The following is a 14,075-nucleotide window of genomic DNA, read 5'->3' as shown; positions in this document are numbered from 1 at the left end:
TGATCACTCACATCACCTTATTTTACTTCTCTACCCAGCAATTGTCACTATCTGGTATTTTTATTTCACTTTTACGTATATATTTTCTCTCCTCATACATACACAGAAATATGCAAATGTAAGCTCTTTGAGAGATAGGACGAATTTGTCTTGTTCATGGCTATAACTCCAGTACCTAGAAGTGCCTGGAACACAGTAAGTGCTTAATAAATATTTACTGAGGAAATATAGTCATTAGAAATGAAATACTAAGAATGTTCACAGCAGCTTTATTCATAATAGCCAAACTGGAAACACCCCAGGTTTCCATCAAAACAAGAATGGAAAAAGTGATATAGTCATACAGTGGAATACTACTAAGCAATCAAAAGTAACTGATACACACAATAACATAGATGAATCTTTTAAATGTTATGCCGAGTGAAAGAAGCCTTACACAAAATTACCTGCTTTATGAATCCAACCATATGAAGTTCTAGAGCAGGCAAAACTAATTATGGTGAGAAAAAATCAGAACAGTGGTTGCCTCTTGGGGGAGCTGGGTGGACTGACTAGGAAGGAGCATGAAGGAACTTTCTGGGGTGATGGTAATGTTCTATATCTTAATAGGATTTGAGTTACATAGGTGTATGCATTTGTTTAAACTCAAATGTATATTTAAGATATGCATTTTATTTTTATCTCAAAAAAACTTAATTTGAACTGCAATGATACGCATGATGATGTACTTAGGGAGAACTGTACTAATGTCTGCAATTTACTTTGAAATATATCAAAACAGATTGGTTAGATATGTGACAAAGCTGGTAAAATATTTATGATAGTCTCTAGATCAGCATTTCTTTTTTTTTTTTTGAGACAGAGTCTCATTTTGTTGCCCTGGCTAGAGTGCCATGGCATCCTCCTAGCTCACAGCAACCTCAAACTCCTGGGCTTAAGCAATCCTCCTGCCTCAGCCTCCCAAGTAGCTGGTACTACAGGCATGCGCCACCATGCCCGGCTAATTTTTTCTATATATTTTTAGTTGTCCATATAATTTCTTTCTATTTTTAGTAGAGACGAGGTCTCACTCTTGCTCAGGCTGCTCTCGAACTCATGAGCTCAAACGATCCACCTGCCTCGGCCTCCCAAGTGCTAGGATTATAGGCGTGAGCCACCGTGCCCAGCCTAGATCAGCATTTCTTAACCTCAACACTATCAACACTCTGAAACAGCAAATTGTTTGTTGTAGGGGGATATCCTGTGCATTGCTGGAGTTGAGCAGCCTTCCTGGACTCTACCTACTCAATGCCAGTAGCATCCTTCCAGTTTTGACAACCCAAAATATCTTTGGACATTGCAAAATGGAGAGGGGGAAATACTTCCTTCTTCTTCCCTTCAGAACTGCTCCACTGCTTCACTGTAAATTCTCTTAACTTTGCTTTATGCTTGAAATTCTTCAGAATAAAAATTGGAGGAAAAAGAAATAATTATATGACTTTAAAAATGCTCATGAAACACCAAGTAGACAATGCATCTATGAAGACCTATGTACTATTATCAATTGTTTTAAAGTTCTCAGTGATAATATCTAATATCAACGAACGTCAGTATTTACAAATCGTATGACATTACTACAATGAACATGTGACATAAAGTGTATTGCACATAATTGAATTGGGAAAAATATTTCTAATTACTCTCGTGTTGGAATTTCCTTCAAACTGTCATTTTATTACCAGAGATAAATCTGCATTCACACAGTTAATCCCACCTTGGTTAGTGGGCAACACCTAAGGCCTCCAAGACCACCACCCATTTACGCTCACGTCTCCCTAATGCCCTCCAACTCCACGGTTTAGAGACAAGGAAGATCATCATTGTGTGGGAAGATATTAAAAATGCAGAATCTGGGACCCCACCTCTACCTACAGAATCCTGATCTGCATTTCAATAAAATCTCCGAATGGTTCTTACACCTGTCCGAGTTTGAGGAGCATCACTTTAATGGACCAATCCTTGTCCCAGAACAGTGCCCGCTATACTCTCACAGTGGCAGCAGCTGAGAAATGACGATGGGGTTGGGATGGAAAGGTGTAAGAATGAAAACTCTGCGACTCAGAAGCAACCAGCGGGACCAAAGAATTCGCTCGGTCGCTCCAAATACGGAGGACAGCTCCCCGCCGCATCCCCGGGCCTACAGGTCGGGGCTGCCCTGACTTCCGGGCCCCGCGGCTTCGCGCGCGCGCATGCGCCTCCCAGGGCGCGGTGGCTCGGCTGCCCCAGCGCGCCCGGCGCGGCGGTTTGCAAGCTTCGGGTCGTCGGATCCTGGAATTTTGAGGCTCCCTCCCTAGGAAAATTGAGTTGTCTGTACAGCCAAGAAACCAGGGGTCACAGCAGTGAGCGGGGCACGGCTAGAGGTGAGTCTTCCAACTGCTAGCGCCAGTGGTCAACGAGACTAGGAGTTTCCCACGCTGTGCGACCGGGACCACCTGCCCGGAACCTGCGGAGGTGGCGGTACCGCCTTCCGTCCCGCCACACGTCCTGCGGTTGGTGAGAGCTGACCCGGCGTCGCCCCGTCCCCCTCACAGCGGGGGCCGCCCGCTGAGGCCCGAGCAGGTGTTCGGTGGGCGATACCTGCGCGCCGGGGACCTGGGGACGTGCCCCTCCAGCACCATGGCAGCTCTTTAAAAAAATAAAAATAATAAAGAAGAAAAGGAATTATTTCACTCAGGAATCTCAAGTTTCAGTCAAAGTTGTTACAGCGTTCTCTGAAATCTTGAGTCAGAACATTCTCTTGAGGGTCTTTTTGGGGGTTGAAATCTCATCAACGAAAATAATTTGGCAAATAAGTGACTTATAACACGACTCCCGTAGTTTTCTGTTCAAATGCCCCTCCATCCCACACTCCCTTGGTGGTTCCATTTCATCTTCCGGACCCCACACTCAACAGGACCCGCTCCCAACTTCACTCATTCCGTGGGTGACTTTCAACAAATATATAGCTTTAAATAAGTGTTGATGACAAACAAAATTATATCTCCAGATAAATCTCTTACGCTCCATAATGGTATATCTAATTGCCTCCTGGACATCTGTACTTAATAGGTGTCTTAAAAGAGACTTCATTACTGTTAGGTCCAGAGCTGAGAGAGAGAGACAGAAAGACTCATGTGTAGAAAAATGCTGGGGTTTTTGTTTGTTTGTTTGTTTGTTTTGTTTGAGCATCTGGGTGCAGATGGGTGTAGGCAAAAAAGCGTCCACAAAAGAAAAGGGGAGAGCCTTGGATTTTATAGAGGGTTTCTGGGCGGAGGGGGAGTAAAAATAAGTGGGCCAGGACAGCTGCCTGTAATTAATTCTTTTTCAAACAACCAGCTCCTAGGATCCGTGCCCCAGTCACATCCATCCTTCAGCTCTGGCCTCATTCTTATCAGGAGAGAGAGGGAGGGATAAACTTCATCCCTATGGAGGGCCGGTGGAAGGAATGCTGGCTGTAGCTGTCTGTTAGATTTACAACATCTGGGGATTCTCTAGACTCCTGCGGCTATTGTTTTACAAGGCTAAGTTTTGCATTAACCACTTTCTGTTCTGTCCTATACTTACTTTTTGGGTTCCCACCTGGAACAAACCTAGCAATTACTTGATGTGTCTAAAACCAAGCTTCAGATTTCCACAATATTCCCCATCAAAATAAATGGCAAATCCATTCATTCAGTATCTTAAAACCTAGGAGTCATTCTTATATATCTCATATAATTCATCAGTAAACCTTGTTGGCTGTACTCTCTCTCTCTTTGTCCAGAACCTGAATATTGCTCACCACCTTGACCACTGCAACCCTTATGCAAGCCACCATCATCTCTCTTCAAATCATTGCAGGGCCTGTCTGGTCCCGCTGCTTTCTGCTACAGTATCCTCCATAGCAGCAAGTGTGGGCCTCTTCATAAGTCAAAACCCTCCACTGGCATTCCATATCTGTCAGGATAAAATCCAAAGTCCTGGCCATGCCTTACAAGACCCAAGATAAATGGGCCCTCATTTCCTCCTCTTCTATGACCCTGTTCCCAGCTCACTCTGCTCTAGCCAGATCATCTGGCACCCTGAACATGCTGTCCCCTTTGCTTGGAACACTCTTGGCCCCAGTAAACACACAGCTTCTTTCTTCAGTTCTTTTAAGTCTCTTCCTCACAGTTACCTTAGAAGAGGGGCCTTTCCTGACAACCTTGTTTACAATCTCACTTCCTACTGCCCCAGTGTTGCTCCTTATCCTTCAGGTTTCTTCATAACAGTTATCCACTGAGCGTATATATTTGTATTTTGATTTCATGGTCTCCTTCCACTAGATTAAACCTCTGTTTCAGCAGAGATTTTTTGTTACTTTTGTTCATTGTTTTATTCTTAGTGCCAAAGAAACTGGGTATATTGGGTGCACTTGAAAAACATTTGTTAAATGAATAACACTAATAATAATAACAACAGAAAGTATTCACATAGCACTCTGTTGCCAGGCACTTTCCACACATTCTCATTTAATCCTCACAGCAACCCTCCCATTCCCATTTTGAAGATGGGGAGACTGAGGCATAGATAAATTAAGCCACTTACCTAAGGTCACACAGTTGGTAAGTGGCAGACTCAGGAGTTGCACCTTGGCAATCTGATAACAGAGTCCATACTTTAAACTACTGCAATAAAAACCAAAGTAAATTCACATTCTTTAACAATTACCTAATGAGTTGTCCCCTATATTTCTCAACTGCAAAACAGACTAAGAAAGATGTTTATGAAATTCTAAGTCCAGGAATTTTAAATATTTATGAGGATTTAAAAAAAATAATAGCCAATATTTAAATTATGATAGTAAGTGCAAATAGTAGGATGTAAAATTATATGAAGTCAATGGTTAGTAAAGAAAACATTGTGATTAAAGGAGGGAGAAATGTTTGCAGCTCTAACAGTTATTTAAAAAGGGTAACTTCAAATTTTTAAAAATAAATGTTAATAAACATAAATAAATATTACCAAGGCTACCCACCATCTTCTATGAAGACGGTAATATTTAAACTACTTAAGTTAGATGGCAAAGCAAGGAATCCTGCTCTATTCTGTGGAGAGGAGAGCTAATACCATTTGGCCTGGAAAAATATGTTCTGGAGTCAAATAGGTTTGGGATACTCAACATACTGAACATCCCTCTTGGAAGTTCACAGTGCATACGGTTATCTAACAAGACACTGAGAACCCACACGTAAAAAGTGTACCTATATAATCTGTTGTCCAAATAGGGTCACTTTTGTCTAGGATAAATATTAAGCTAGTCAAGACAATAGGATGACCGCCATAAACCAGGATCATGGTGGCAGGCTAACGAGGACCTATGGTTACCCTAAAGAAACCCGTTGAACTTTATTGTCATTCACCATTTCAAGAGCTTATTTAAGCACAAAATGTTTTCTGTGATTTTTTTTTCCTCAGCATGGCATTGGTACCCTGGTAAATAGTGTCTTAAGGACATCAGTTGATAACGCACTGGGATTAGGAATGATGTAATGTTGACATTGATTTTTACTTGGATCTATGGAGACAGTTCAGTGTGTGCAAGAGTGCTTCTTATTTTCCTGATTCATGTTCCATTAATCCTAATGAATGCAACACTCCACCACATTTACTCGTTCCCATAATACTTAATGTGCTTTTGACAGGACCCCATTGCAGTTACTGATCTGTCACCTGTGGATAATTTGCATTTCATTTTAAGTGGAAGAACTTTGTTTGCTTTTCAAAAATTCCATGCAATGAACTAGCTAAATTGTTGAACCAATACTGTTTCCTGATATTAGAGAATGACCCAACTATATGGGATAAAATAAAGAAGACTTGAGTAAAGGGAAAGACATATTCCTAAAGGGCTTGATAATAGGTGATCCAAGGCAGCATTTGTGAATCGGATCCACTCTCAATGTGTTGGCATTTTGTACTGTCAGGTCTTTAAACTAATAGCCAGATTGTAAACTGAGGATAAATTCACTCCACTGAGTAGCTGTTAGGGTGGTAAACTTGCCTTTCCCATGGGAACCTAACACGTCCCCACTCCTTCTCTCAAACTGCAACACTGGTGACCAACCACTGATTGTGTGACCTTTTTCCTAATACACAGTCAGGGCTCTCTTGCCTACCTTGTTAGACCTCTGTTAGAGCAGCACGTATGGTCACTGTAATGACAGTGTGGTGGAGTGTGAGTTGATGAAGAGACATTAGCGGCAGAGTCCAGGTAAGAAGAGTCAAGGTTCTGGCAAGAAAAAGACACACATTCACCTTTGAAAACTTTGGAGAGACTGTTTAATAAGAGATTGTTTACAAAGGTGTGTCCAGGTTTAAAGGAACCATTACTACCCCTAGGTCCTCATGGTCTGCTGGAACCAGAGAGGAAAGTCTGCCGGCAGAAACTATGGTCTTCAAGGATTATAGCCATTGTCAGAATCTCACCAAAGCAAGGAAGTAGTAGTAAAGAAATACCCTGGCCTCTTTCTCCTTCCATCCTCCTACTTCCTGCCAGAGTGTTGGCTGAACCCAACACAAGAAAGGCAGAAGAGTCAAGTGCTGTATGCTATGGAGGTCAGCTGTCCAGAGTCCTGGGCAGGACAAAGAAGGGCCAAGAATGGGATTAGGGGACAAACAAAATAACTAGCACAAGAGAAAATAATACAAATGATGAGCCCCTGAATTAGGCCTTGGTAGGTGGGGTTGTGAGAAAGGGACAAGTTCAGGTCTATTCTGTTTTCCTCGTGCTCAGGGGGGTACAGCCCCCACCACTAGTTATACCACTTTTCTGTCTGGAAGATGTTTCTTCCAGAAGCCCTCTGCACTCCTCTTCCTCTTCCCCTTGTCTAAGTTCTACTCTTTCAAGGTTCAGCTCAGATCCTGTTTCCTTCCTCATATCTTTCCTGGTAGCCTACTTCATTGATCATGCTGTCATCTTAATCCCCATGATAATACCTTTACTGTTCATTTAATACTTAGCTTTTTTTAAATCATTGTTGTGTCTTATTAGATATACATCCTGATCCTCAGACTAAATAGAAAGCTACAGGAAAGCATGAAGGATGAAGCTCCACTTATAGTACTGCTCGATAAGTCCTTATGGAGGATGAGAAAGAATACCATGAAGACACCACTGTCCTAAATAATTGTGTTTGATTTCACAGAGTAAAATCTCTTTAAGAAGGTAAGCCAGGTTTTCCTTTGCAACAATGGGATGGAGCTATTTTTTTTTCTAGTGAATTTATAAGTACTGCATGCTAATCATAAAACTTCAAACAATATAAAAGCACACAAATTAGAAAGTGAAAGTCTTTTCCTCGTTCCTTCAATCCCTTTTAGCCAACTGTTAAGTGTTTGGTGAATTTACTTTCTGACTATTTTCATGTATATGTGATCATGTAAGAGTAATATCATACTATTTATATTTCTCTACAATCTACTTTTTTCAGGTAGCCATGTATTCTGAACATCAATGTCAATATACATTTTTTTTAATAGAGATTGGGTTCTGCTTTGTTGCTCTAGGATGGAGTGCTGTGGTATTATCATAGCTCACTGCCACCTCAAATTCCTGGGCTCAAGAGATCCTCCCACCTCACTCACCTGAGTGGCTAGGACTACAAGAACTCAGCACCATGCTCACCTAATTTTTTTTCATTTTTTGTAGAGATGGGGTTTTGCTGTGTTACCCAGATTGGTCTTGAACTCCTAGCCTCAGGTGATCCTCCCACCTTGGCCTCCCAAACTGTTGGGATTCGAGGCATGAGTCACCATGCTCAGCATCAAAATACATTTTTATTGACCTCATAATATTCTACTGTTTGGATGTATATTTATTAAGCTAGTCTTCCATAAGTCATTTCTGTTATTTTTCTTATAAGCATGATCCAATGAACATCTTTACAAACACATGCTTATATGCTGTCTGATTTATTCCTTAGGTAACCTTTATATGATTGAGATTTTTAGATCAGCTCTCCTTATAACAACTTTTTCCCCTATGGAAATTACCAGGCATTATTTTTTTTTCTTTTGCTAAATTGCTAAGTGAAAATATTGTAGGGATTTCCACTTTGGGACAAAAATGGAGTAGACATAGATGTATTTTGCTCCATTCTTTCTGCTAAGTACAACTAAGAATTTTGAACACTATACATAAAACAAACACAAGAAGACTCTAAAATGTGGAGAGAAGAGGGCAGACTGGCTAGAGACCTTGGGACCCAAGGAAGGACATGGTGGTGCCTTTTTTTTTTTTTTTCTTGAGACAGAGTCTCACTCTGTTGCCCGGGCTAGAGTGTCATGGCATCAGCCTAGCTCACAGCAACTTCAAACTCCTGGGCTCAAGTGATCCTTCTGCCTTACACTCCCGAGTAGCTGGGACTATAGGCATGTGCCACCATGCCCGGCTAATTTATATATGTGTGTATATATATACATATATTTCTTTTTTATTTGTCTAGCTAATTTCTTTCTATTTTTTTAGTAGAGATGGGGGTCTCGCTCTTGCTCAGGCTGGTCTCAAACGCCTGAGCTCGAATGATCCACCCGCCTCAGCCTCCCAGAGTGCCAGGATTACAGGAGTGAGCCACCACGCCTGGCCCATGGTGGTGACTTTTCTGGGTATTCTTTTGGCCTCAGATATCCCAGACTTGACACTGAAGAAGCAGCAAGCCAGAAACATCAAGGGTGCAGTGTAAAAATAAATAGATAAAAGCCCTAACAAAAGCCTGCTTTCTGCAGCTAAAGGACCAAGAAAGAGGCAGCCTAGCAAAACAGAAAATATTTAGACAATAAATACTCTATACCAGGCAAATACCACAGAAAATACTGTGGTCTTGCCTGTACCCACACCAGCAAAGCGACCCCAGATTCTACCCTCATTGAACTGCATGAGGCACTTCAGTCCCCACCCCTAATCAGCATGGTATCAGAAAAGTCTGAGTAGGGACTCGGGCCTTTCCTTCCCAAAAGGATTCAGTAAGACAGGCAGCCATGAGAATGAAATCACTATGTGCTGACAATGAATAGATTTCCAAAATAGACTTGGTGGGGAGAGGGATAGCAAGTAGGAGGAAAAGGGTATATGTGATCCCCTTTGTATATACTTTAGGTATACTGTGTATTTCTTACTCCATATATTTATACGTTATGCCAGTGTGTATTTTTCATGTATGTATATGTTTATAATGCTTAAAAGTTTTCTGATATGGGCCGGGCGCAGTGGCTCATGCCTGTAATCCTAGCACTCTAGGAGGCCGAAGCGGATGGATACCTCGAGGTCGGGAGTTGAAGACCATCCTGAGCAAGAGCGAGACCCCATCTCTACTAAAAATAGAAAGAAATTAGCTGGACAACTAAAAATATATATATAAAAAAAAATAGCCGGGCATGGTGGCGCATGCCTGTAGTCCCAGCTACTTGGGAGGCTGAGGCAGGAGGATTGCTTGAGCCCAGGAGTTTGAAGTTGCTGTGAGTTAGGCTGATGCCACAGCACTCTAGCCCAGGCAACAGAGCGAGACTCTGCCTCAAAAAAAAAAAAAAAGAAAAGAAAAGAAAAAAAATTTTTTTCTGATCTGAAACACCAGAAACTCTTAGCCTTTGATGAGGGACTCAGGTGGGTATGGGGGGAGGCCCCAAGCAGAAAACTACTTCCTTTTTCAACTTTCATCTACCATTTGAATTTTCTATCCTTGTACTTTTTGTTTTAATGTTAATGGGTTACTTGAGCTATGGGATAATTTGCCTTTATTTTCCCTTCTTTACATTCTTCTCCTTAAAAACTAATAGACATTAATATTTACTTAAGAAGAAGAAATTTACCATCCACATAACTAAATTCTCTTACTCATTTTGTTCATTCTAGGTTTCCAATGTAACCGGTCATATGCTCTCTTCTGGCTGTATTATTGATGTAGCTTTTTGCCTATATAATTGGTTTACTTCAATGAAATTGAACATTGTGGTAGCTGAAGATGCCAGATCAACTGTCTAGATATGGAGAGAGAGGAATCTGGTGCCTAGTTATTATTAGGGTTTCATGGCTCTCACTGGATTGTCCCACATTTTTGGTTTTAACATATTACATCTGAAAGTAGAATAACAGGGAAAGAGATTAATTAATTTTCACAATTTATGAAGAAATGTAATACATTTTTATTAAGTACCCATGTTGATCTATTGAGTTCTTTCAAGATTGTATATGTAAATTGTCTCTCTTCTCTTTACCTCCTTAGAAACTTACGGGTGTCCGAAAATGATTGAGATAGAGCAGGCGGAGGCCCAGCTCTCTGAGTTAGACCTGCTAACCAGTATGTTCCCTGGTGAGAATGAGCTCATAGTGAATGACCAGCTGGCTTTAGCAGAACTGAAAGCTTGTATTGAAAAGAGGACAATGGAGGGGCGCTCTTCAAAAGTTTACTTTACTATCAATATGAACCTGGACCTATCTGAGGAAGCAATGGTAATTCAATTTTATCTTTGGAAAAACTGAAACATGTCAAGGTCTCAAACAGCACTTAGGGCATTTTTGTTCTTCTTTTTTTTAATCAGGTGATGTTTTCTCTAGCCTGTATTCTTCCCTTTAAGTACCCTGCAATTCTGCCTGAAATTACTGTCAGGTATGTTACAGAAACTCTTGCCAACTTTAGAGGTCAAAATTAATCTGAGAGTAAAAGCAATTCCTGAGTTTTTCTCTTCTAAGAAAATTGATTTAATTTTTTCCCGTATCTTTTCCATCAGATCAGTATTGTTAAGTAGATCCCAGCAGACTCAGCTGAACACAGATCTGACTGCATACCTGCAAAAGAATTGTCTTGGCGATGTCTGTATATTGAATGCCACAGAATGGGTTAGAGAACATGCCTCTGACTATGTCAGCAAAGATATCTCATCTTCCCCCATCACAGGAAGCACAGTCCAGTCAGTCGATCTCATCCTCACCAGACTCTGGATCTATAGCCATCATATCTACAACAAATATAAAAGAAAGAATATTCTAGAGTGGGCAAAGGAGCTTTCCCTGTCTGGGTTTAGCATGCCTGGGAAACCTGGTGTTGTTTGTGTGGAAGGCCCACAAAGTGCCTGTGAAGAATTTTGGTCAAGGTTTGCTTTCACATTTTTTATATATCATGTCAATAATTTTAATACTAAACAAGTTATAGTCATGTGCTACCTAGAGATGTTTTGGTCAACAATGGACTGCATATATGACAGTGGTCCTGTAAGATTATAATGGAGCATATATAGGAACCTGATATATGGCACTTGATATTGGCATTGCAGATCAAGTAGAGGAAATGCATGACATTCAGTAGTGGTGCTGGGGCATTTCACATGGGTTTTCCATTTGAAAAATGTGTACCATCTAGATCTGTGTAAGTATGCTCTATGAATTTCGTACAATGACAAAATAGTCTAAAGATGAATTTCTCAGGATGTATCCCTGTCATTAAGTGAGGCATGACTGTACTAGAGATGTGGAAATAAGTATGTCCCAGGGGTTGTATTAATATTTGCATGGGGATTCAATCTCAAATCAGTGGATAAGGCAGAAATCCCATATAGTATGCATTTTTCCCCTCACCTGCCACAGTGCACATAGGAGACATTTTGTAAATACATGTTGAATGAATTGAGCCTCTGCCCAAGGCCCTGTCTACCATCCCATCTATTTCCATGGATCTGATTCTTGCCTCATCTTAGTGATATCATAAACTGTACACCCTGTGAAACAAGGGGCTTTCTGGAAGCATTAGAATTGCTGCCAGTCTTCTCATTTCTATACTGATATCCTACATGAGTTTCTGCTAAGGTCCTTCAGTAATCTGAGGTTCAGCAATTTTCTACATTTTTAATATACTGCTATGAGACATTAGTAATGGTAATAAATGAGTTTGGGGATGGGATTATGACCAGAATCATATTTGATTAAAATAAATTCCTGTGAGATAAAAGTAGGCTTTTTTACTTCTAGGAAGAGGCATAGAATAAATCTGTTTTATAACTGCTGCTTTCAGTGCTTTAGAATATACAACCCATTTTGATAATTTTTGCTTTGAAAATTTCTTTTCAGACTCAGAAAATTAAACTGGAAGAGAATTTTAATTCGCCATCGAGAAGACATTCCTTTTGATGGCACAAATGAGGAAATGGAAAGACAAAGGAAATTTTCTATTTTTGAAGAAAAAGTGTTCAGTGTTAGTGGAGCCAGAGGAAACCACATGGACTTTGGTCAGCTGTATCAGTTCTTAAATGCCAACGGATGTGGGGATGTTTTTCAGATGTTCTTTGGTGTGGAAGGACAATGACTGAGTAGAAGAGTAGTTCAAAGTATCGTGGCCTTTTGATTTTTTTTTTCCTACTTTTTCTTGAAAGATTAAGTAATCTTATGTTAGCTCCATTGTAGACTGTGGGGGAAAAAAACAAGAAAAAGTAGTATAGATGGAATGCATCTGTTAAAAATATGTCATGATTGAAAGCAGAACTGAGTTTCACATTAAATCTTAAAATTACTGATAGAAATTTCTTAACATATAAATTACCCATTTTGAAAGAGAAATTATCTGTGAAGGTAATATTGGTGTCCAACTTTATAGTCATTCCCAACCCCCTTCTCCCTTACCTGGCTCTACTATAGAACCTGGAAAAGCTAATTGCTCATCCTCTTAGTCTCTTTTGCAGTTACAGGTGGCATCGGGATTTCTGGGAAAACTTTTGCTTCCTGATCAAAGTGATAGATGCAGCTAGGCCACCTCTTCCCCCTCTTTCTGAAGTAACAGCTGGAGCGGGAGTAGTGCTCTCAACTACAAGGGAAGGAAGGGCCAAGAGAACCTCAGAGATGCTAGTCCCCACATTGTTGAGCTGCTTATCCTGCCTATCTCTAGAGGTCTTATTATGAAATAAAACTAGTTTTATTTATTTAAACTCTAAGCTCTTTATTAGCAGTGAAAAGGTAGTTTATCAAATAGCCTTTTTCCAAAGCTTTAGTTTTGCATCTACCATTTAATAAACAAATATGTGAACTTTTTCTTAAATGGAGTTTGCAGTTCATCTCTATTTTTATATACTTATGCTCTGCCCTTGCTCTTTGCCTTGCCTCACAGAAGGAGAAGGCATGAGTAGAACTTGAGCTTTGTTAACAGGCCTCAAAAATTCATTAGTAACTTAGAGAATTCATTTTTGGCAAATTATATTTAGATAAATTTTTCATTCTGGAAGTGGCTTTCTATAAATTTATTTTTGGCAGATTGACCTAGAGTCAAATAAACACGCTACTTGGTTTTTGAGGCCCACCATAAATCAGTTACAAAAGAATTCATTAAATATTTACTAATTGCTAGCACTCAGGTTCATACCATGTGTTGGATACTTCTTAAAGAGTCAGACTTGGTTGGGGGAATGAAGTTGAGGTGAGATACGATGCATTGTTTATCTTAGTAAAAAGTTGGAGGCAAACTATGTCCACTACTAAGTCAAATATAGCATATATTACATTATACAGTGTATTATAGCAGCCACAAAAAGTAAAATGGAACAAGGCAATTGTAGTAGATCTTACAAAGGTGGTTAAACACAAATGAGACAGGCCGGGCGCAGTGGCTCACGTCTGTAATCCTAGCACTCTGGGAGGCCGAGGTGGGTGGATTGTTTGAGCTCGAGTTTGAGACCAGCCTGAGAAAGAGTGAGACCCCATCTCTAATAAAAATAGAAAGAAATTAGCTGGCCAACAAAATAGATATAGAAAAATTAGCCGAGCATGGTGGCGCATGCCTGTAGTCCCAGCTACTTGGGAGGCTGAGGCAGGAGGATCGCTTAAGCCCAGGAGTTTGAGGTTGCTGTGAGCTAGGCTGACGCCACGGCACTCACTCTAGCCTGGGCAACAGAGCGAGACTCAAAAAAAAAAAAAAAAAAAACCACAAATGAGAATCAGAATGGTATTTAAAGCACAGTGCCTGTATTGGATGAAAGTCTTATGTACCTCCTTAGATTTTCTGCCCACCTCCCATTGACCCTGTTAGTTGCCCTAGAAATCCCAGTTCTTCCTCTACTGCCAA

At 40.4% G+C, this 14,075-nt stretch overlaps 1 protein-coding gene across 1 annotated transcript; it reads left to right on the top strand.

The window, feature by feature from the left end:
• Positions 1–2,235: 2,235 nt before the first annotated feature.
• Positions 2,236–13,055, top strand: RWDD2B (RWD domain containing 2B). Its single transcript, XM_045540507.1, has 6 exons — positions 2,236–2,399; positions 7,031–7,204; positions 10,257–10,483; positions 10,573–10,640; positions 10,762–11,124; positions 12,095–13,055. Exons 3-6 carry the CDS (start codon positions 10,277–10,279, stop codon positions 12,327–12,329), a joined length of 873 nt encoding a protein of 290 aa, XP_045396463.1. The 5' UTR covers positions 2,236–2,399; positions 7,031–7,204; positions 10,257–10,276; the 3' UTR covers positions 12,330–13,055.
• Positions 13,056–14,075: the final 1,020 nt, after the last annotated feature.

Source organism: Lemur catta, chromosome 1, assembly GCF_020740605.2.
Source record: "Lemur catta isolate mLemCat1 chromosome 1, mLemCat1.pri, whole genome shotgun sequence".
Lineage (NCBI taxonomy): Eukaryota > Metazoa > Chordata > Mammalia > Primates > Lemuridae > Lemur > Lemur catta.
The sequence above is the reverse complement of the archived record's forward strand: the minus strand, read 5'-3'. Positions and strand labels throughout refer to the sequence as shown.

Coding starts and splice junctions, on each gene's coding strand:
- RWDD2B (XM_045540507.1), top strand. CDS start 10,277: ATGATTGAGATAGAGCAGGCGGAGGCCCAGCTCTCTGAGTTAGACCTG. Junction 10,484..10,572: donor ACCTATCTGAGGAAGCAATG/GTAATTCAATTT, acceptor TTTTTTAATCAG/GTGATGTTTTCTCTAGCCTG. Junction 11,125..12,094: donor TGTGAAGAATTTTGGTCAAG/GTTTGCTTTCAC, acceptor ATTTCTTTTCAG/ACTCAGAAAATTAAACTGGA.